Source organism: Phascolarctos cinereus, unplaced genomic scaffold (assembly GCF_003287225.1).
Source record: "Phascolarctos cinereus isolate Bilbo 61053 unplaced genomic scaffold, phaCin_HiC Scaffold_2;HRSCAF=192, whole genome shotgun sequence".
Classification (NCBI taxonomy): domain Eukaryota; kingdom Metazoa; phylum Chordata; class Mammalia; order Diprotodontia; family Phascolarctidae; genus Phascolarctos; species Phascolarctos cinereus.
In genome coordinates, this window is record NW_027555625.1 from 45,354,844 (window position 1) to 45,379,220 (window position 24,377).

General features: G+C 40.2%; 1 protein-coding gene across 2 annotated transcripts in view; it reads right to left on the reverse strand.

Annotated features, from left to right (window-relative positions):
- Positions 1-4,453: 4,453 nt before the first annotated feature.
- PHLPP2 (PH domain and leucine rich repeat protein phosphatase 2) overlaps positions 4,454-24,377 on the reverse strand; it is a 106,172-nt gene continuing 86,248 nt past the window's right edge. For both annotated transcript variants that reach the window (XM_020963607.2, XM_020963605.2), the window contains 4 exons: positions 13,906-14,016; positions 13,202-13,396; positions 11,580-11,811; positions 4,454-9,294 (listed from right to left, as the gene is read on the reverse strand). In XM_020963607.2, the coding sequence (XP_020819266.1) occupies positions 8,140-9,294; positions 11,580-11,811; positions 13,202-13,396; positions 13,906-14,016 (1,693 nt within the window). In that variant the 3' untranslated portion in view covers positions 4,454-8,139. The remainder of the gene's footprint in view (positions 9,295-11,579; positions 11,812-13,201; positions 13,397-13,905; positions 14,017-24,377) is intronic.

Consider the following 24,377-nt stretch of genomic DNA (forward strand, 5'->3'; position numbering starts at 1 on the left):
TCTGGCCTCATTTAGTTGTGGACTCTGGGAAAGTCACTTAACCCTATTTGCCTTAGTTTCCTCATCTGTAAAATGATCTGGAGTAGGTAGTGGCAAACCACTCTACTATCCTGGACAACAAAACTCCAAATAGGGTCACAAAGAGTCAGACGTGACTGAACAACATTCCAACCCTTCCATTTCATAGGTTAGGCAGCAAAGCCCTAGAGAAATAAATTGACTTCAAGTTAGTTACACTGGCTGTAAGTGAGCAGAAGCAGGATTTTGGTCCATGTTCCCTGACTCCAAATCCCATGCTCTTTCCACTTTGCCGTGCTTCCTTCAGCATGAATTAGGTTTTCTACATTAGGGGAAAAGGGCTATTACACATAACATGTATAAAGAGCTCCCACCTTTTTATTTTTCTTAAGTGGGGAACTTGAAATAGAATAAGCTTTCCTAAAACAGGTAAAAGTTCTCTTGGAAATATTCCACATTCCTAACTAAACTTTCCTGATGAAAAATCTCTCTTCATCCACTGAAGGATTAATATTATCACCTCACATTAATGACTATTTCCCTTCAATGAGATCACTAACACTCAATCTTGAAATGAAGCCTTCATTCACAGAATCACGGTCAATAAGCATTTATTATTAAGCACCTACTTTTGGCCAGGTACTTTGCTAAGCACCAGGGATTCAAGAAAAGCACCTTGAGCTCACCATCTAATGGTGACAAGAAGCAAACATGGGTACAAACTATGTAAACAACAGAAAATAATAGGGAGGGCACCAGAATTTAAAGATTGGGAAAATTTTCCTATAAAAGTGGGGTTTTTGCTAGGACTTGAAGGAAGCCAAGACATCTCCTGGCTGATGAGGAGGGAGAACATTGCAGGCGTGGGGGACAACTAGAGAAAATGGCCAGAGCTGAGCGATGGATTTTGTGGCCAGCCAGGGCCAGTGCCTTTAAAAAGCAGGGTGGAAGACTGGAAAGGTAGGGGGAAGGGAGTAGGTTATGAAGGACTTTACTCAGAGATGGTCAGATCTTTCCTTTAGGAAAATCACTAGCGGCTAAATGAAGGGTGATCTGGAGTGGAGAGACTTGAGGCAGGCCGACCAGTAGCAGGCAGTAGTCCATTAGAAAGGTGACAAGGACTTACCCAGATGAGGGGGCAGCATCAGGAAAGGAGGTGTATTCAAGAGTTGCTGTAGAGGTAAAATTGACAGGCCTTGGCATCACTTTGGATGTGGGTGATGACAGATAATGAGTCTAGGGTGACCCCCAGTCTTGGGGACTGGGAGGATGGTAGTAAGTTTGGAAAGGGGGAGAGTTTAGGGGAAAGACAGGTTGTTTTAAGTATTATGAATTCAAGATGGCTAGAAGGCAGCTGGAGATTCAAAACTGGAGGTCAGCAGTGAATTTTGAGTTAGAAGGTATTTCAGAAGCCATTGATAGTCTAACTCATGCCTGAACAAGAATCATCCTATGACTTGGAAGACATGGTCATACGGCCTTCCTTGATAATGCGGAGTGAAAGGAGACTTCCCGCTTTCTGTAGATGCCTCTTCCACCTAGAGATTGTTCTCTGTTACGGTGGGTTTTGGTTGGTTTTGGGGGGTCATTTATCAGCTTCTTTCTGCCCCTACATCCCTTCTCAGTTTGTTCAGGCTAACCGTCCCCGGTTTCCTTCAAGTTGATTCTCAGATGATATGACCTTGGGATTCTTCAACATCCTGAACACTTCTTCAGGATAACTCATGTCTATCAATGTCCTTAAAACGTGGTGCCCAGGACTGAACACTCCATGGGGTCTGACGAGGCCAGAGGACGTCATGCCTCTTGATACCAGCTTGGAGTTGCTTCTTCGGCCGCCATGCCACAGGTGACTCACGTTGAGTTTGCAGTCCACTAAAAATGGGTAAATCTTTTTTCAGAGAAGCTGATATCTACATACCTCCCCTAACTGCACACTTGAGTTGAATCTTTGATCTCAAGATTAAGCCTTTCTGTATTTATTCCTATGAAATTTCTGATTGTATAAAATCTGAGACGTACGTGAATTGATGAAAAGTGAAGTGAGCAGAATTAGGAACAATGTACACAGTAACAGCAAATTGTAATGAAAAATCAACTGTGAAAGAATGGGCTACTCTAATCAATAAAATGATCCATGAAAAGCCAAAGTACTCAGAATAGAAAATGCTATCCATCTCAAAGGAGACAACTGATGAACTCTGAGTGAAGATTGAGGCATATTTCATCCCCTTTTTCTTTTTTCTTGGCAACATAGCTAACATGGAAATACGCTTTGCATGTCTATACACATACATACATATGTATATGGTATGTTGCTCAATGGGTAGAGAAGGGGCTGGCCAGGAAAAATCTTGTAACTAAAATTTTTCAAGTGAATGTTTAAAAAGAGATATTATTAGCTTAGAAAGTCTACTGTATCAGGCAGGTGCCACATTCCCAACCACCATGATTCACCTTGGCCATCACCTTGCCATGCCTCCTGCTGACACTCTTACCTGGACCTCAAGACACTATGCCCAGTTTTAGAATTCTAACTATACTGTAGTCTAAGTCCTCTCTCCATCTTGTCTACAATAATATCCTAAGACTTCATTAAATACTTTACAAAAAGCTAAGTAAATTATAACCATAGCTTTTTCCCTGGTCTACCATTCTAGTTAACTTATATCAGAAAGGTATGGAGATTAGCCTGGCACAAGCTCCTCTTGGAGATGCAGTTATGCTAACTAGCTCTTTGTCATCACCTTTAGTAATACATTCAAGAACTTTGCCAGGTTTCCATACTCTTACCTTTTTTTTTTGTTTTTTTGGGGGAAGTATCACGACACTTGTCCTTTTCCTGTCCTACAGCATTTGACTCGTTTTCCATAATATTTTCTTTTTTAAAGTTTTATTGATCCCTTTAGTTTTTATGTCACAGACAACATGGATGTGCTCCCTTCCCACAGTGAGCTTTCCTTGGTAACAAAGAGAAACAATTAAGTATAACCAAACATAGCCACCATATCTGATGTAGTTCATATTCCACGTCCACAATCTGCTACCTCTGGGGGGGAAGAAAGAGACGATTTTTTTTTTCCATTTCTTCTCCACACCCAAGCCTGGTCATTTAATTGGTGTTTGGCTGCTTCCTTTTGCTATTCTTTTTACTTAAACTGCCGTGGTCAGTGTCTATGCCTCCTTGCCTTTCTAGCTTCCCTCATCTTTTTGATTTTGTTTAGGAATGTGGCGAGGTCAGAGACTTCTGATTTCATCTCTAGAGGGGGTTCTCAGTGAGTAAATGCCCTCTACCAAGCCCCCATTTTGCAACTCAGAGAGTTGCCCGAGGCTCGTTAGAGGTTAAGTGATTTGCCCAGCACCCCATAGGCAGGAAGTGTCTGAGGGAGAACTTAAAACTCAAGTCTTCTTGACTCTGAGGATCATCACTCTATCCCCAATGCCTCTGTTAACTTAAACCCATAATTTCTTATTGCACAACAACATTCTGTTAGAACTCCTTCTTTAACTGACAGGCACTCACTATTTCCAATTCTTTGCTACCACAAAAAGTGCTGTGAATATTTTGGAATGTATGCGGCCTTTCGTTTCACTCCGATCGCCCTCGGGTGTACGCCCAGCAACTAGAACTTCCTGAGGAATGACCGAGAACCTGATGATACACAGATATGATGGATTACTACTGTGCTGCAAAGAATGATGAAGTAAGGTGTTTAAGAGGAACTTAGGAAGACTTGTATGAAATGATACAAAGTGAAGTGAGAAGAACCAGGAGAAAAAAATTATACAAATGACAACAATATTATAAGGGCAAACAACTCTGAGAGAATTAGGAACTTTTAGCAGTGAGGACCAACCACAGTTCCAGAGGAAACATGCTACCAACCTCCTGACGGAGAGGCGAAGGACTGAAGAGTTCAGAATGAGACATCTGGATGTGGCCAAGGCAGAAATCTGTCTTGCTAACTACTACATATTCGTAGTTAAGAGTTTTGTTTTTCTTTCTTTCTCATTTCAGGGAGGGAGTAGGAAGAAAAGACAGGCTTTTACTGACTAAAAAAAGAAATTTAATTTTTACTAAGGATATTGACGAGAAGACTTGAGTATTTGGTCTTCTAATGCGCTTAAGAAAATGACTATGTCCTTGAGATGTGCAGTATATACAAAGTACAGTATTAATGAAAGTAGAGAGCTTTCTGCCTTATCATGTGAAAAGCTAGCTAAAAATATTCCTGTCTGTCTCAACTTATATGTAAATCTTAATAAGATTTATGTGAGGTATGTGTTTTCCCCCACCCTAAGTGTCTTGTTCATCTCCCTAAAGCAGGAAACAAGGGAAAATCTTGAGGATGCTTTCAATTCCAAATCAATCTCTCTATATAATGAAGCGAAAGGACATCACGTACAAATATTTTTAAAATAATACGCATTCCACTTTAAAACAAAAGCACCAAAATATATTATATTTATTTGTTTATTATTATCATCATCATCATCATCATTATTTTTACAAACAATAGATTTGCTGAAACATGCTCTGGCTCATGTTATTGAATTAAAAAATTTAACACATTTCAAAAATATCAAAAATACACTATAATGAGTCTTAAGACTATAACAGGACAATGATTGCACAAAACTGTAAGATGTAGACTCACTGCCTGGACGACATCCACTGGCCAAAGTGAGGGAAATCCTACAAAATCCAGGAGAAGGGCATAGAGTCTAGAGCACAAGGAACTTATGTGTGGTTGAATGATCACAGCAAGACTTACTATACACAGGCTCTTTTCCTAAGCCAGGAAGTATTTTCTCAATTATAGGACAGTCATGAACTAAAAATAAAATGTCACCTGTGTGTTTTAGGGAATCTGAATGGCTTCACCCAGAATGAGGTGAAGTATGAGACAAGTCACACACTGTCTGGCCTGCTTCAGGCATCCCTGAATGGCTTGGAGGCTGCTGAATCACCATTACATGTATTTGTCACTTGCTTCCTCGTGGAGGTTTTTCACGGGATAATTAGTCAACAGAAAAAGATGGTAAGCCAGTGGCTTGATTTTGTTGGAAGTTCTACATAAAAATAAGATAATCATTCAACACTCAGTAGATTGGCTAATACTAACTAGACCCATCTCCTGGAAAACAGCAGCAACTGCAAACAAACTATTATCATCATACCCAATAATAATCAAGCTGCTCACATCTGCTCTTTTATACACAGGGAACACATCATCTTATTGCACACGTATGCTTGACAGTAGTAAAGTAAACCCTCATTTGTCTGGAGTGGTGAGTCAGCGACCAGAATAGCACTGTGGCTTGATGTATTAATCTTCAAAGTTTAAAATATAATGTACTTCCCAAATCCATTTTGATTAAATACCATGACTCCTAAGATTCGTACATTTTCAACTCACAGGGGTCACACGCTGCTGCTCAGAATGAGTCACTTTATGCTTTCAGAACCTCTGTTAATCTGGTCTGTTACACAGGGATGGCAAGCACATAGTTCACAAAGAACACAGAACCACGAGAAGGACATTGTACAAGGGGAATTGAGGGGCACATTTAGTCCCTCGAGCTTAAGAGAATAGACAGTGCTCAGGGTATGGGGCTAGATATCATGAACCACCGAGAACCAGATCAGATAATGCAATTTCCTAAACATCATCTTTTAGGGCAACAGGTCTACTCTTCTCTTCTGGTAGGGGGGAAGCTGCTTGTTTTTCAGAAAGCAGTCTTTTACTTATCTCCTCCAGAGTGGTTGGATAAGAGACTCATTTTTCCCTATACCCCCAAATTTAGGTTCGGTTTTTTTAATCCAATCTGAAATTTGCCAATAATAATAATAATAATAATGATAATGGCAATAATTTTAGCTTCAGTATAGGAACATTTGTAGCTCTCAAATTCTGAGCTTACAAGTCAAAAGCAAAGGCCCGATATACATCAGGTTATACAAAACGAGTGGTTTTTGAAACAAGCAAGCTGGGGAACGAAATGAAATACATTTTTACAAGCTAAGGACAATTCTGAGAGAGGTGGTAATTTTCACACTGCATCTTTACAAATCAGCCTTCTTTATTAAGAGGATGTTACTTCTACAACTGTTCTGCAGCTCTGGAAGGACAAGGCTCAGCATTATCATTACCATCTTAGCCTCTTTCCTATTGGCTTTCTCATTTCCCCCAAAGAGACAATGCTACTGCCACAAAATAGTTCACCCCTGTTTTAGTGAACCTCAAACCCTGAATGTGCCCCTGTAGTCCCTTCCTAAGGAGGAATTACTCAGATCAAAGATTTGAAACTGTATGTTCTTCAGTAGCAGAGCAACAGTTTAACAGATAAATCAAAATTTTCCTAACGGTACAAAAACTCAAATTGGGACTCCTGAAAAGATTTACATCAGATGGTCATTAAGCAGTTGGCAGGATCCCCCTTTAAGAGCAAACATGAGTGCCACACATTCGTGTATAGGTGATGCATCTCAGACACCAATGCCATGGACTCATCAGTGATCTGGTCAACTGGTTTACTATTATTGCTTCAAACAACAAGCCCCCCAACAAAGTATAAATTAAGATGCTTTTAAAAATTATTTGGCAAACCAATATTCAGTCTTCATGTTCCTACTAATAAAGCAAATACCATATGGTTCCTCCCTGTTTTCTTCTTGGACTGTGCAAACACTCAACAGATCTAAATCACACCCCCAAATTGATTAGCTGAGGCAGTGTCCGAGTTTTGGAAGAAAAATTAGCAATTAGCTCTCCTGTCTACATAAGCCTTCAAATTATAAAGGCAACTGAACAAAATACACAAGGAAATGTATTCTGACAGGGCCGTGTGGCATGAGAAGTGATGTGTAAAAAGCACAGAAACAGGTTTGTTCACACGGAAATGTTTCTAATCTGATAAGAATCACATAGCAGTAAATGAGCCTAACACCCACTGAGAGCATACGTGGCATAAGACGACTGATTTTTAAAGGGTAACATAGTCAGTCACTGCAACATTAAGATTTGAAGGCCTATAAAGAACAGATTTTAGTGTTAACATCTGTTCCTCTGGCTTTCAGGAAAAATGATCTTCCTCCACTAGAGAGAGAGAAGAATTTCTACTGTGTGAGGTTCATCCATCTGTTCTCAATTTCTCCTGAAACATACAAAAGCTCAAGGTCACCTGGATAGGAGTCAGCCCCTGGTCCTACCTAGCAGGAGATGAAAACTGCCGACTCCTGACCACATTTCATGGAATTATGCTAGTCTCCAGATCGCTCCCTTCTCATATGCAGGGAAATTCCCAGCTCCTTCTCCTTCCTGTCAGGAGATCTGCACTGGATCCCCTCATCATGACCAGGAGACTCTGCAGCTTTTCTCTTCATTCTGATTTTAACCTTTTAAAAATTCACATCCCTATTAAGAGAAATCTGAATCCTCCCCCATCTTTGTTCCCTCTAATCCTTCTTGGGACCCCTGTGAGAGGCACCAACACCTTGCTGTCCCCAACCGGAGGGACCAAGGTGTGGACCGTCTCTAAGACTGGCTCTGAGTGCAGATTCAAAAACGAATGTCAGTCATTGAAAAGTGCTTCCTTTACAATACATACATAAATCAAAATTGTCTGATTGGCTCTGCATTTCCAGTGAGCTTCATTTCCATAGGCTGTATTCTCTTAGAGAAGAATAAGAAAGCCACATGCCTATAGCACTCTGACACTTGACAAGGTGACTGTGCAGCCAGAGATCCTTCAGCAGTGATTGTGAAGAGAATCAAGTCTTCAGTCACTCTTCCACAGAAACAAGTCCCCTTCCTGCCTGGGTAGGCAGTTCTCAAAATTAACCTAGGACAGAAGGAGTTAATGGCAGGTGGCAGGACTGAGGCAGACATTCTCCTCCTCCCCAGGGAATTCCAATGACAATTAAGTGTTAAATCCAACACTGATGGTAGTTACTGGTTCATTCTAAGTAAACCTGGCCCCTCTCATCTTTCATCTCCGAGTGGCTCCATTCTGTTCATCCACACGGTGATGGCCAACACAGAAGCCAAACTTGTTGGGAAGGACCATGGGCCACAAGAATCCATCACCTTCTCAGATCCTGGAGCTCCTTCCGGAGGGTTACAGAGCAGTGTCAAATTCTTCTGAATGGTCCACCCGATCCTCCTCCCAGGGCTCTGTGTCAGCCCCACCCCGGGCATCCTGGGGGTGTTTAAGTTGCTCCTTTACTTCCTCTTCCAGGTCATGAGGTACAATAAGCTGATCCTCTGGCTCCAGCTGAGCTGGGGCACAAAAGTAGCCCGTCTTTTTCTTGGGTGCTTCTGTGGCCACCTCAATGAGGTTTAAACTATCCTCTAGGGGCACCACAGAGCCATTGGAGAGTTTTTTCCCATACAGGCAAGAAGTGGATGGAGATTTCTGTAACTCCCTGCTTACTGGAAGGAGCACTGCACAGCTCACACTGTTTTGTCTCTGGAACCTAAAGAACAATCCTCCAGAGTCTTCCTCAGGACCTAGAGTCAGAGAAGTCTCTTCAAGGGCAGGAGGAGATGCCTCAAGACCCTTTCCTCTACAGCAGTGGATATCTACTTCCACCTCTACCTTGCTGCCATTCGTTATGACCCCTTCAACTGGCTGGTCATCATCACTGTCCAGGCCATTGTCAGACTGGTTACTTGAGAAAGTGGCACAAGACGGTTGGCGCTGAAATATCCCCAAGGTAGGCATGGGATGGAGGCTGCAGCGTCTTTCTGGCCTTGGCATCAGGCTGGCATCCAGGCCAGTGGCATTGTGCTCGTCAGAAGCTGTGGAGCCCACTTCACTGCTCACTTCAGAGGTGGACATTTCACTACTGAACTCAGAGGCAATGCCACTACTGGAGGAAGGGGTGGTTGGTTTTGGAGCATCTTTGACGGTGGTAGTTGAGGCAAATCCCCCAGGACCTGGGAGGCTGAGGCCATTCACCTCACAAGTACAACCATCTTGCCCAACATTCAAACAGATCACCATTGCCCCAACGTTGTCCTGACAACCATAGCTCTGCGCTAATGTGCATAACTTCTTGGCAGCTGCTAATGGATCATGGACATGCCGGACTGCAGTGACGGCTTCCAGGTAAGACAAGTGTTCCCACAGTGCTTTGTTTCCCAAGATGAGCAGCTCGTCCTGTACTGTGAGCGGAAGGGAATATATATGGGGTTTCGGAAGGACCCAAGGGTAGAGGTATGTACAGCCCAACATCCGGGTACAGCAGGTTACTCCATTCACTTTGTTGTCCTAAAGATAAACACAATTAGTTTAAACAATAAGCAATAAACCTTAAGGGTCCTGACATTTATCTATGTCCTACTGCTTAAGAACATGTCATAGAGGAAAACAGATTTATCATTAAGTACTTTCCAAAGACTTGAAAGTTCTTACCAGTGCCAGAGCTAAACATATAAGATTATGGCCCAAAATATTTTATTGTTTGCATACTAAAAAGTCAAAGGCAGTAACTAAAGTTGCTTGGCCCTAACATCTCCAAAATATTCAGCAACCTTTATGTGAAAGAAGACTTCACTACTTTTCTACCTAAAGAAACCTCTGGGTTAGAAAAAGCCACCAGCACAAGTCATGCCATTTTTCCTTATCACTAGTATTCTAAGAGAGGTTCAGAATCCAATGGATCATTACAAATGGCCTTTCATTAGAGAGGAAGTTGGGACTAACTAAAAAGATCTAAAGAGATACCTGATTGCTTAGGAGAACCTTTGCAGGAAAGAGCCTAAAAGAAATTGGAAGGAAGTAGATGAAGGAATCCAAAGAGAGAGGGAAAAAAAAAAATCAAACCTATCCACCCCGATTCCAGCACAAAAAATGAACTACAGAAAGGTCAAATTAGAACCCACAAAACTCTAAACAAAGTAGGAAGTCATAAATGATTTATTCTAGAATTCAATCTTAAAGAAATTCTGAAGTCCACATAATATGCTTTAAAATACAGAATTAACTGTTTTGCTTTAAGTGAAATTTTTTAATTAACTTTATTAAAAGTCAAAATATTTTCCCTATGAGGAAAGAAGCAATCAATGCAAACTTAGAAAGAAATTTTACTCTATTTGTAAACTTATCAAATTTTGTTCACCAGTTCTTCAAAATCAGCTTCAAAAGCTATCTACAACCTAAAACAAATAAATCCACACCATCTAAATTCTAGAAATTTAAAGCCCCCTCTTTTCACTTATCTGTATGGATTCTGGACTGAAAGGGACCTAAAGGGACCTGGAGGTCACTGTAGCCTCAACCCTTGGTTTCATACATGAGAAAAGTAAGTTTTCTGAGCAGGACAGGCAAGTGCTTTGGCTCTAAACCCAGAACTCCTTCCACTGCACTGTGCTGTCTCTTTAACTGCCTTTACATCACACAATTAACAAAGAAAGAAGCCCTGGCCTTGAACTCCAATGCAGGGAATGCTCCAGGCCAGGATTCATGTCTCAAAACTACTTCCTGAGGCCCTCCTGGGGTTGGGTGGGTCTGTCTACATGTGTTCATGGATCAGAATGCAGTGCATAAGATTGCTAATTACGGGAGCCAGAGGGCCTAAGTTTGAATCTTGGCTCTTTTATTACTACTTCTGTGCTGGAAAAAAATCACTTCAGTTTTCCAGGCCTCAATTTCCTCACCTATAAAACGAGAGGGCTAGACTAGCTAGACTTCTGAAGTCGCCCCCAACCCTGACTCTGTGGTTCACATGATTCACTGTCCCAGGGCGACGCTACGGTATTTTCACAACTCTTACTTTGCTGGCAAAAGTATTTTTGGAAAACAATCTAACTGCATATAAGGATTATGTAAGGTGTTTCATACAGTGTATATGTACACATGTAGTAGTAAATACTAATGGTCATACTTCTTGTCTATGTCTATGCTACTGGATTCTAGGGATCTGCAAACTAGTCTCTTTGAGAAGAGAAACAAAAATATTACGCTAACTCTTAAAAAGAAGATAAAAATATTAAGGATGCTGGCAACTAATGCCTCAAGTTGTTTTAAAAAAAAAACTTACTAGATAAATCATACAAAATAAGAGAAAAAACCATAGCTTGCATTTCAGAGCAGAGAATATTAAACAACAAGGATCTGCGTCTTTTCAAGCATCTTGTCAGAAAGAGCACACTAATGAAATTGGTCATCAAATCAACCAAGGGGGAGAAGCTTATATACTAGTTTGTTTTTGTTTTTTGAACATGAACAAACATGTGGAACGAAATGTCATAAGGTGCAGAAACAAAACTGGATCTTTCACTTCAAGTGAATCTAGTGCTTTCCTGCTGCTCGCTATTTGTCTAGTAAAGGCTTCTGTCCAGCAGTGCTACTGAAAGCCTTTAGGACTGAACATTTTCTTGGATATGAAACTAATTCCAAGAAGAGACTTAACTCAGAAATTGTTAAAGGTAAGAACCTCTAGCCCCTTTCAGAGAGCTCTAACCACACAGCAGCCGACGAAGTACAGGAAACTAGACTCTGGCTGTCACGGAGACAAGTCCCCGTCAAGAGGGGCTAGAAAAAGCAGCACCAACCTCCGTTATGATGGCTTTCTGTTCTTTCACCCTCTTTAGCTCCTCTGGGCAATGTTCTAAGCTGAAGACCCTGGAAAGCGGCAAGGGCTGTCCGTTCCGGCACAAGACTGCTTGGCACGTGCCCACATTGGCCACTGTCAGGGTGAAGCTACTTGTAGGATCAGCAGTATCGTGTCGGACATAACAGAGGAGGGCAGAGGAACCTAGCTTCTGGCCAGCCATCCCCAATTTTCTGTTTCGGGAAAGAAATAAAATAAAACAGAGTATTTTTAAATTAGCCTTGCAAATTATTTCCTGTCACCGCTTCAAGTCTCAAAATATCCACCAATAGGAAGACAAGTAATCTCCTTGCTCCCCTATTTCATGATCCAGACTTGGTCCTTACCCTTGAAAGGCACTGGCTAAAGGCGGTAATGGGGAGTAGCCAGTAAGAACCAGCTCTATCTCCTCCTCCCTTACAAGATTATTGTGAGGAATGACCTTGGGAAACTTTAAAGTGTTACAGAGATATTGGCCATTATTATTATTATCATCATCATCATCATCATCATCAAGTCCTCTAAGTTGAATACCTAAGAACAAGAATGGGGAAGAGGGATATCTCTTCTTTGGTGGGGATGCTCTGACTCAAAGTCAGTTAAGAAGCATTTATTAAGCACCTATTATGTACCCGGCACTGGTGCTAAGCTCTGAGGCAGCAAAAGAAGGTCCCTGCCCTTGAACAGCTTGCAATCTAATGGGGGAGACAACTTGCAGATAATTATGTACAAACAAGCTATATGTAAGGATAAATAGGAGAGAATAAACATAGGGAAGGTACTGCCATTAAAGACAATCTGGAAAGGCTTATTACAGAAGGTGAGATTTTACTTGGGTCATGAAAGAAGCCAGAGGGTCAGTGTCACTGGATCAAAGACTATATGAAGGCAGGGTAGGGATGGGAGAAGTCTAAGAAGACTGGAAGGGTGTGGGGAGTGCATTTTTTATTGAAAAATTTTATTTTGACACAGTTATCAAATCTAAATAAGCCACCAATAAAATACTGTTCTTGAAAAGAATTACAGAAAAAAGTATAACAAAGATGACAATACATATCCCCAACATCCTTGAAGGTCCTACAGGACTTAAATACTTCAACTAGATACAGCCACTGTGCTACAGAAACCTCTAATCATAGATTTCACACAACTAGAAGACTGGACGGTCTAGTCACACACCCTAATTTTCCACCTGAGATGGGCCTTTATAAATAGTCACTCAGCTAGGGAATTGAAAGATCAGGGCCAGAACTCAAAGTCTTCTGACACCTGGTACAGCACTCTGCTACAATGCCTTGCCTTCTTCCTGGGGATCCTCGATGGAAAAATACAAAAGGAACCAATACACTGACAAATCAAGAAGACACCACAGGCAATTAGTACATGGTCAGCTTACACATCTGACAACTCATTCACATACACGACAAATCAAAGTTCCCATGGGCTATAACAGAGCAGTGAGGGAGAAGAAAATAGAGAGATTTAGCTAATACTGATTCTCCCCTCAGTTTAGTCAGTCTCCAGACCCTGAGAGACCTGTTTCTCGAAGATCTGACTAAGAAGTTGAGTTTGTAATTTGCTTACCTGTGAGATACCAAAAATGTGTTAGCCATGAAAACTGTATCAACTGCTGACTGCTGCACCTCTTCCAGAAGCACGTCGGCCATGGTACATTGTAAGAGGCGGGGGAGCTCTTCATTCCGGTCTCCATCAAACATGCCATAGACAGCTTCCACACCTTCAGCAAAATTTTCCACGGCCAAAGCAGACACACAGAGTCTACAACAGTGGGAGACAGAGAAGGCAGATAACCAACCATTGGTACGATTTTCTGAGTGTCCAATCTTTAAAATTTCAAGTCAACGGTCATTTTGGGAGGGAGAAAGGGTAAGTGCTCAGGGAGATAAAAGGCAGAAGGATGATAAATCTATAAATAAAATTGTCTCTAGAAGGACACTGATGCTGAGTTTGAAAAATAACCACAGCATAAGGAAAAAGGGAATTAATTTCATTAATTTAATGGGTAATTGCAGGCTCTGTTAAAAAATGATGCTTATGATTGCATATATCAATTGTTTACTGTCTCAGGCAGACTGGAGTGGAGGAAGGATGGAATAGAATTTGGAACTAAAAACTTTTAAAAAAATGTTAAAAATTGTTTTTATATGTAATGGCGGGAAAAATATTATTTAAGAAAATAAAATAAAAATGATGTTTAAATGGCACAGAAAAGCTGTTCTTTCTGGGTAACCACCAAAGAAGGCTCTGGTTCAAGCTGAAATACTCACTTATTCCTCTGGCCAGCCATCTCAGCAAGCCCATGACTCCAGAAAGTCGATGCACCTGCAGAATCAGCTGTTAGCAGGGGTTTCTGATCAATTTTCAGGGTGGTGATATGACTGCAAAAGAGGTCAAACTACTGTGAGGCTCTAATGCTATTTTGCATTTTCTTGGCCTTTATTTCTTTAAATTTAATATGAACAAAGGCATAGGAAAAGTCATTCAATCGCAGGTTCCTATTTTTGGGAATCAGCTCTCACATGGGGCTAATACCCTTATATTTGGATTTGTTTTCCATAGGTTATACCACTGTTTCTAGAGGAAAAGTGAACTTCAATTGTTAGGTGCTCTTGAAAAGGTACTAGCCAACTTCATTATTGTTACATTAAAGGCGTCCTGCCTCTACCCTGACTAGGTGACCTTGAGCAAGCCACAACTTCTAGGAATCTGTTTCCTCCACTGCAAAACAGGATAAACACAACTAGGATACCTATTTCACAGTATTATTATAAAGCTCAAACAAGTGCACTGCAAACCTGAATGCTCTGTAAAAATGTCTGTTGTAATTATCATCAAGTACAACTCACCAAGTACTTACCCAACACTTACTATGTGTCAGCCACAGCGCTAAATGGTGGAGAAAATAGAATGAGAACATTGGTAAAGCATTTATACAGTTCCTGGCACCAAGCAGGTGCTTAATAAACACTTATTCCCTTCTCTTCCACCTGTGAGGGTTACAAAGAAAGACAAAAACGGTCCTTGCCCTCAAGGAGCTCACAATCTAATGAGGAAGACAATACACTAATAATAACTATGCACAAATTCCAGTCATTTCAGCTGTGTCAGACTCTTTGTGACCCCACTGGGGTTTTCTTGGCAAAGATACTGGAGTGGTTTGCCATTTCCTTCTCCAGCTCATCTTACAGATGATGAAAACTGAGACAAGGAGGGTAAAGTGACTTGCCCAGGGTCACACTGCTATTAAGTGTCTGAGGCCAAATTTGAATGCAGAAAGATGAGGTTTCCTGACTCCAGGCCTGACACTCTATCCATTGCGCCACCTGGCTGCCATGTATAAATAAGAAAGAATAAATGGAGAGAGAATTCTCAGACAGAAGGCAGTAGCATTAAGGGAGATCAGGAAAGGCTTCCTGCAGAAGGTGGGATTTTGACAGTTACCTGAAGGAAATCAGGCAAGCCAGCAGGCACAGATGAGGAGAGAGCAATCCAGGCATGGGAGACAGCCAGTGAACATGGGGAGTTAGGACACGGAATGTCTTATGTGAGGAACACAAAGGAAGCCAGCGTCAATGATACAGAGTATGTACGTGGAAAGAAACATTAGGAAAATGGAAAGGTTAGGAAGGGCCTGAAAAGTCAAAGAGAGGATTTCATATTCGGTATTGTACTTTAGGAAGACCACTCGGATAGCTGAGTGGAGGATGGAATGGAGACTGGAGGCAGGCAGATCCACCAAAAGGCACCTGCAATTGTCTAGGTGTGAGGTGATGAGGGCCTACACGGGGGGGGGGGGGGGGGGGGGGGGGGGGGGGGGGGTGGCAGTGTCAAAGAGAAAGTACAATTACGCTCATCATAGCTGCTGCCAATCTGCTGGACCCAAAGCTCTGTTAACAGATGCAGGCATGCCTTGCTGACATACCTTAAATTGGAAGTTTATTAAAAATGATTTAATGGATTTGAAACAAGATAACAGGCAGATTTTGCTTCACCAAACTCCTACAACAAAGAGGTTTCTAAGCTTTAGCTATCAGTATACTTATTTCAAACAATGTTCAGCATAACAAAATTCTGATACAGTGACAATTTAAACTGGTCTTTAGAGTTTGTTGTGTTGGGATTTGAACAGCATGAAATCCCCAAATAAGTATCTCTCCAGCATAACCCCTATCTGAAGCAGAAAACCCACACCACCACACCTGTCATGTCATCCATCCTCCTTCTGGAGACCTCTAGGGATTGGAAACCCATTCTTTCCTGAGGCAGCCTGTCCTACTTTTGGGTAGCTCTAATTATTAGGAAGTTTCTCCCGACATTGGGCCTAAATTTGCCATTGCAATGTCCACCTGCTACCCCTTCTTCTTCCCTCTGAGGCTAGCAAAACAAGTATGATTCCTTTTCCACATCACAGTCCTCTAAACACTCCAAATACTCGAAGACAGAAATTATCTTTCCCTTAAGTCTTCTCCAGGTTAAAAGTATCCTTCATTTCTTCAATTGATTCTCATGGTATGAACTGTGTGTGTCATTCACCTTTTCCAGTTGCTATTTTGTTGATTTGATTTTCTGCCATCTTCTTTTTAATCACATTGACTAAAGGTTCAACAACTTTTCTAGTCTTTTCAAAGAATTAGCTTTTATTTTATTCATCATTCAGTATTTTTTTCTTCTAATTTATCTGTCTTCTCTAATTTTTAGTGTTTTATCTTTTGTGCTTATTTAGGTTTGTTTGCTTTCTAATTTTAAAAATGCATATTTGGTTTGTAATTCTCTTTTTCTATTTTGTCAATGTACATTTATAGGGATATGGTCTTCCCTCTTAGCTGAATCCCAGATATTTTGATGACATTGTTATCATTTTCTTTCACAGTTTAGGTACAGCGGTGGGGAACCTGAGGCCTCGAGGCCACATGTGCTCCTCTAGGTCCTCAAGTGCCGCCCTTTGAATCCAAACTTCACAGAACAAATCCCCTTAATAAAAAAATTTGTTCTGCAAAACTTGGACTGGACTCTGTCAAAAGGCCGCACCTGGAGACCTATGAGGCCACAGGTTCCCCACCCTTGAATTTTAGGATTTAATTGTTAAGTTTCCATTTGGGCCAGTCTTTCCTTTGTGCTCCCTGAACTGATTATTATTTTTATTGGGTTATGGTCTATAAAGGATGTGTTTGCTGTTTCTGAGTTTTTACATTTGTTTGCATTATCTCTGTGACCTAATATGTGGTGAATTTTTGTAAAAATTCCGTGTGGTTCTGAGAAATACACATATTATTTACCATTTCCATTTAGAAGACAATACAATTTCATGCTCTAGTTTCTCTAGCAATTTGTTCAATTCTATATTTTCTTTTTTATTTTACCTTTCCAATAGGCTAATCTAAAACTGAAAGAGGGACACTGAACTCTACCACTATTATATTACTGGCTATACCTTATAGTTTTACTTTAGGAACTCAAAAGCTAAGGCAACTGAAACATAAGTTTAATACTTCCCAGGCTTCCTTTAAGTTATAATTAACATCTTACTTCTACAGGACCTTTCCCAACCCCTCTTAATTCTAGTGCCTTCCCTGTTAGTTTTTCCTATTTACCCTGCGTATAGCTTGTTTGTGTGTGTGTGTATACACATATATATATATGTGTGTATACACACACACACACACACATATTTGTTTATATATCTTAGATTACAAGCCCTTATCAGAAATTTGATAAAGATTTTTTTCCCCATTTGACCCTTTCCCTTCTTATTGTGGATGCATTAATATTGTTTGTGAAAAAGTTTTCAGTTTCGAGTTCCCTCTTCTGCTGTAAATACAGTATTATGTTCCTTTAGTTACTTTAATCTCTTTTTAAGATTGGCTTTCGCTCCCCTCACTCCTGAGACCTTCTTCTTGTTTGATGTGTCCCCTTACTTTCTTCCCCTTCAGCTAGTCCTGTGCCTTAGTTTTTAACTTTCTTTTTGCACCCCTTTCCAAAAGGATTTCTTTCACTCTCTTCATTATCCATCTTCTCTTTCTGTTTACTCTAGACTCTCTTCTCTAGTTCATGATTTCTACTGGAATCCCTTTTTTTAAATTAATTTATTTTGATTTTAAATATTTCTCCCCCTCCTTCCCTAAGATGGCACACAATCTGATATAGGCTCTACATAGACATGCCTATTAAACATATTTTCACATTAGTCATGTTGTAAGGAAGAATTAGAACCAATAGGAGGAACCACAAGAAAGAGAACACAAAACAGAAAAAAAGTAGCAAATAGTATGCTTCAATCTGCATTCAAACTCCATAGTTCTTTCTTTGGATGTGGATAGCATTTTCTATTATGAGACTTTTGGAGACATCTTAGATCCTTGCATTGCTGAAAAGGGCTACGTCTATCAACGTTAGTCACTGCATAATGTGGCTGTTACTGTGTACAATGTTCTCCTGGCTTCACTCAGCATCAGTCCATACAAGCTTTCCAGGTTTTTCTGAAGTCTGCCTGCTCATCACTTCTTATAGAACAATAGGATTCCATTACATTCATATACCACAACTTGTTCAGCCATTCCCCAGCTGATGGGTATCACCTCAATTTCCAATTCTTGGCCACCACAAAAAGAGCTGCTATAAATATTTCTTTACATGTAGGTCCTTTTCCCATTTGTATGATCTCTTTGGGATCTAGCCCTAGAAGAGCTATTGCTGGGTCAAAGGGTATGCACATTTTTATAGCCCTTTGGGCATAGCTCCAAATTGCTCTCCAAAATGGCTGGATCATTTCACAACTCCACCAACAATAATACATTAGTGTTCCAAATTTTCCTACATCTTCTCCAATATTTACCATTTTCTTGTTTTGTCCTGCTGCCCAATCTGACGTGGTACCTCACAGTTGTTTTGATTCACATTTCTCTATAGAATCAATAGTGATTTAGAGCACTTTTTCATATGACTATAGATGGCTTTAATTTCATCTGAAAACTGCCTACTCATATCCTTTGACCATTTACCAATTGGGGAATGACTTGTATTCTTATAAATTTGACTTAATTCTCTACATATTTTAGAAACGAGGCCCTTATCAGAGACACTGGTGGTAAAGATATGCCCCTTTTCTCTATTTTTCATGCTATCAAAATTTTCAACGTACCCATTCTAAGGACTCTCCTGTAGGCACTTTCTGCTACTGCTTTGTAGGGCTCGCCCTATGAATTTCCCCTTTGCATTGTGCCTCATCTTTAGAGTAATGTTAATTATGACTAACAACAACAAGAACAACTAACATTTATATAACACTTACGATGTGCCAGGCACTGTACTAAGTGCTTTACAATTATTATCTTAGCTAATCCTCACAACAACCCAGGGTGATGGTATTATTATTATTCTCATTTTACAAATGAGGAAACTGAAGCTAACAGAGATTTGGGTTTCTGTTGCCCCAAGGAGCTCTGATTCCCTTACTCCTAGGGCAAGAAGAATGGTCTCTTGAAGCATCAAATCCCCACAGATCATATCCACTGTAAGGTATCCATTTCCCTGTCTCAATCACTCTTTTTGCAATTTTGCTTATTTTCCAGCAGGCTCTTCTCTTCTGAGAGACTATAGGAATGGGGAGATAGGAGGGAAGAAAGAGAAGAAGATATACTCCCAACTTATCCTACTTGGAGACTTCATCCCACACAGACTGAAATTCCTGGACTATTAATAATAGGGCTCAATGTTGGGTCATCCTGGCTATCCGCATCCTACACTTCCTTCACCATCTCCTTTCCTCCTCCAAGGAAGCCCATGACCTTATCATCATCGTCACCAAAACCTGCTATGCCAAATGCCAGGGATACACTGATCCATCCTACTACAAATTCAGGATCTGAAGATATTGAGTTAATTAGGCAGGTAATTTAAAAAAAAAAAGACCTTTTGCTAAATACAAATACTCAACAAAGATATGTAGTGATAGATGTTGCCCTCCAGGTCCCTGATACAGGGAATAAACCCAAACTGACACGTGTTATAGCCTGTATGGCAACAAAATCTATACCAGGTCCAGAGAGCTCTACTTCCTTCTCAACATTGGTTTATAAAGGCTTCACTAGAAAACGGGCCTTTGTGCATTTAGCCTATCCCTGTTAAGATCTCCAATGTTCAAGGGCTATATGTTTTTAATTTTTTTTAAATTTATTTATTTTTAGTTTTTCAACATTCACTTCCGCAAGATTTTGAGTTCCAAATTTTTCACCCCATCTCGCCCCTTCCCCTACCCCAAGATGGCATGAATTCTGAATACCCCTTCCCCTAGTCTGCCCTCCCTTCTATCTCTCCCCTCCTTCTCTTATCCCCTTCCCTTTCTATTTTCCTGGAGGGCAGGACAGATTTCTATACCCCATTTCTTATACTTCTTATTTCCCAGTTGCATGTGAAAACATTTTTTTTTTTAAACACGTGTTTTTAAAACTTTGGGTTACAAATTTTCTCCCTTCCTCCCTCCCCACCCACCCTCATTGAAAAGGCAAGCATCTCAATACAGGTTATACATGTGCAGTTATACAAAACACTTCTATAGTAGTAATGTTGTGAAAAACTAACTCTTATTTCCCCTTAATCCTATCCCGCCCCCCATTTATTCTATTCTTTCTTTTGACCCTGTCCCTCCTCAGAAGTGTTTGCTTCTGATCACCCCCTCTCCCAATCTGCCCTCCCCTCTATCATCCTCCTGCTCTCTTGCCCCTTTCCCCTCTTATTTTCCTGTAGGGTAAGACAGATTTCCATATCCAATTGAATGTGTATATTATTCCCTTCTCAAGCCAAATCCTATGAGGATAAGATTCACTCATTTCCTCTCACCTTTCCCCATTTCTCCTCCACTGTAAGAACCTTTTCTTTTCTGTTTTTTTGTGAGATAATTTACCCCGTTCTATCTCTCCCTTTCTCCTTCTCCCAGTAAAATCCTCTCTCACCCCATAATTTTATTCTCCAGATATCACTCCTTCATCTTCACGTTTTTAATTTCTAATGCCATGCACCCTGGTTAGCCACTTAAGGCCTATGAATAATACTGAAGACAGGGAAGAACCAGTAATACTTAAGACAAGATCATTGAGCAGGGTTATTTCCATTGCTATCTATTTCAAGGAATCTTTAATAATTTTGATGTATAGATGGGAGACACCTTATGGGAAAAGTGACATTTTGCTCTACCAAATTTTTTTTCACAATCCAGTAATACAAATTCAGTAGGATCATATGTCTTCTACATCTTTCAGTCAATTACAAAATGGCAAATAAATGGTTTACTGTTGAGCACTGCTTGCAAAAGGCCTACTTGTTTCCCACTTATCACCCTTGGGGAAGAAACACTGTATTCTGTGTTATAAGCACAAACCTGACAGAAATAATTTTTATTTATCATTATCCTAAATTCAAGCACTGTTCTGCTTGAGAGAAAAATTTCCAAACTGACAGACTCCCATCATGCCCTTGGACACGTCTCCTAAACAAAATAATCTTGAGGTAACTTTTGAGGAATACTGAATAAGAAAAATGTTATAATATGATAAAATACAGTTACACAGCTCAGGGTTAACATTTTCTTTAATCTAATAAAACTTAATCTCAGCCCCTTCATGGATAATTATTTTCCTGAGACTACTTAATCCCTCTAGGACAGTACCCCCTCAAGGGCTTTACAATAGCAATAACTGGGAAAAGAGAGACCTTCTCCCTTTGATCAATATTTCAATCCTTTCAGGAAGTGAAAAAAAAAAGGGTACTGCACTTAGGTGGATCATTTGTTTCTGAAAATGAGGAGTATCTGCTTTGACACCCTTATCAAGGATGCCTTGATCTCACAAAAGATAATGTACAGCAGGGAGAGATAGGTCAGTATTTACTGATATTTTTCTAGGATTATTTGTTTAGATGGGATTGGGGGAGTAGATTAATAAGGTTCAAGACTTTTCCTAGCCTTTGCATCTCCTCCTCTTTTGGCTACCTTGCACATGAAACCTTTGTGCCAGCACCTGCACAGATCTCTCTGCTTTCCCCAGCTTTGTTCTTTTGGACGCTATTCTTGCCCTCCCTAATAAAAACATTTCAGTCAATAACGTGAGGGCCCGGGGGCAGTGATTCTGTTTTCTCTGATGCTGAGGTCCTTGGGGGACCTTGACTATTTCCTTTGGTTTGCTGTCATCCTTCCATTTCTATCCTTAAAATGCTGTTGCAACGAGTTTATTGTAGGATGTCCTGCCAAATCTTTTTTAAAGTAGTTTTACACTCCACTTTCTAACAAATGTTTCTTTTGCCTCATGTCTCAAATATATAGCGAACTGAGTCAAATTTATAAAAATAAGAGCCATTCCCCAATTAATAAAGAGTCAAAGGACATGAACAGGCAGTTTTCAGACAAAGTAACCAAAGCTATCTATAGCCATATAAAAAAATGCTTTAAATCATTATTAATTAGAGAAATGCAAATTTTAAAACAATTCCGAGGTAACACCTCACACTTATTAGATTGACTAATAACAACAGAAAAGGAAAATGACAAATGTTGGAGGAAATGGGGGAAAATTGGGACACTGATGCACTGTTGGTGGAGTTGTGAATTGATCCAACCATTCTGGAGAGCAAAATTTGGAACTATGCCCATAGGGCTATAAAACCATGCATACCCTTTCACCCAGAAATACCACTACTTGGTCTGTATCCCAAAGAGATCCAAGAAAAAGGAAAAGGACTTATATGTACAAAAATATTTATAGCAGCTCTTTTTGCGGTGGGAAACAAATTGAAATTAAGGGCATGCTCATCAATTGGGAAATGGCCGAACAAGCTGTGGCATGTGATTGTGATGGAATACTATTGTGCTCTAAGAAGTGATGAGTGGGATGCTTTCAGAAAAACCTGAAAAGACTTAAATGAACTGAAGCAAAGTAAAGTGAACAAAGCCAAAAAATTATTATACACAGTGTATAATGATCAACTGTGAATAACTTAGCTATTCTCAGCAATACAATGATTCAAGACAATTCTGAAGGCCTTATGATGGAAAATGCCATCTATCTCCACAGAAAGAACTTATAAGAGTCTATATGCAGACCAAAGCATACCTTTTTAATTTTCTTTTTTTGGGTTTGTGTTCTCTTTTGCAACATGGCTAATACGGAAATATGTTTTGCATAACTTATAATCTACATTAAAGTGCTTGCCTTCTCAAGGAGGAAAAGGAGAGGGAATTGGGGACTCAAAAATTATTAAAAAATTAATGTTTAAAAGTTGTTTTTAATAGTAATTGAGAATAAAATAAAAACATTCTTAAAAAAAGAGTGATCAACAGTGTCAAAGGCTGCAGAGAGGTCAAGGAAAAGGAAGATTAAGAAAAGGTTACTGGATTTGGCAACTAAGAGACCATTAATATCTTTGGAGAGAGCAATTTCAGTAGAATGATAAGGTCAGAAGCCAGACTGTAAGAGAATGAGAAGGGAGAAAGTGGAGGTACTTATTGTAGATACCTTTTCAAGGACTTTAGCTAGAAAGGGCAGAAGAGATATAGGATGAAATTTAGCACAGAGAGAAGGATCAAGTGAGGGTTTTTTTTTTCAAAATGAGGGAGACACATGGGCATGTTTGTAAGAAGCAGGAAATGAGCCAGTAAAGAGAAGAGACTGAAAACAAATGAAAGAGTGGGTAAGATGGGGAGTAGGGGAGGCAGTATGTTGGACAAGACTGGATGGAATGGGATCCCTTGAACAGTTAGAGAGCCTTTTTAAGGGGAAAGGCCAGTTCAAAGCATATGCTACACAGGGATAATTCCCACATAATAACACATTTTTCTTGGCTATTGCTATAGTATTGATTTCATTTTTTGTGATGTTATTTGAGGCTCGCTCTATCCATTACCTAACAATTCTTTTCTTGACAGTGTTCATGACATACAAAAGCATGATGTTTCTGTGCAGTCTTCATGTTTTTGGTCTCTTTAAGTCCCTTCTTCCTCAACCATGCTTTCACATGTATTTCTCACCACTCCTCTTCTTTGCAATGAAATCACAAATGAATGATTTAACTTTGAGGGTCTTGTCAAATTCTTCACAGGATTTTTCTGTAACTTTGTCCTCAGCAACTGATGCCAGCGCATAAGTTGAAATTATTTTCTTGGTGGCCTTTTTCGCATGTGTTTATCAGTACTAAAATATGAAATGACCAAATGTCCCACAAAGTGACATTTCTCGTTGCCTCTGGCCAATTATAAAACCAATTCTTCCAACTTCTTCACCTCTCCAAGGAGAGCTTATGAGCCATCCTTCCCTTTAGCTGAAACCTCCTTTTTTCTTCTGGTTTCATTTATACTGAAACCGTCACGATAGATCTGGTTGAGTTCCTCCAGCAACAGGCCTACTTGCTGCTAACTGGACAAACATCTTACATCTGGAGTAACAACATTCAAATCAAAGTTTACAGACTGTCTAAAACTGTGTTATTCTTGGAATCCTTTGCTGCCCTCTCCTTCACTCTGCTGCCACTCTGCACAAACAGAAGGAGGCTGTACAGGACTGAGGGCCATTCTGTATTTTTTTGTTTCATAGGTTGCTGTGGCAAAAAAAATTAGTCATCAAAAGCCCAGCCAACAGGCAATGAGCTTTTCTGAAAATACCTAGCCTGGTCCTCACAAAGCAGACTCAAGTCTGCTGCCAGGGCCATATTCAAAAGCCTTCCACCTGGGTAGAGCCTGACAGAGACTGCATTCTGT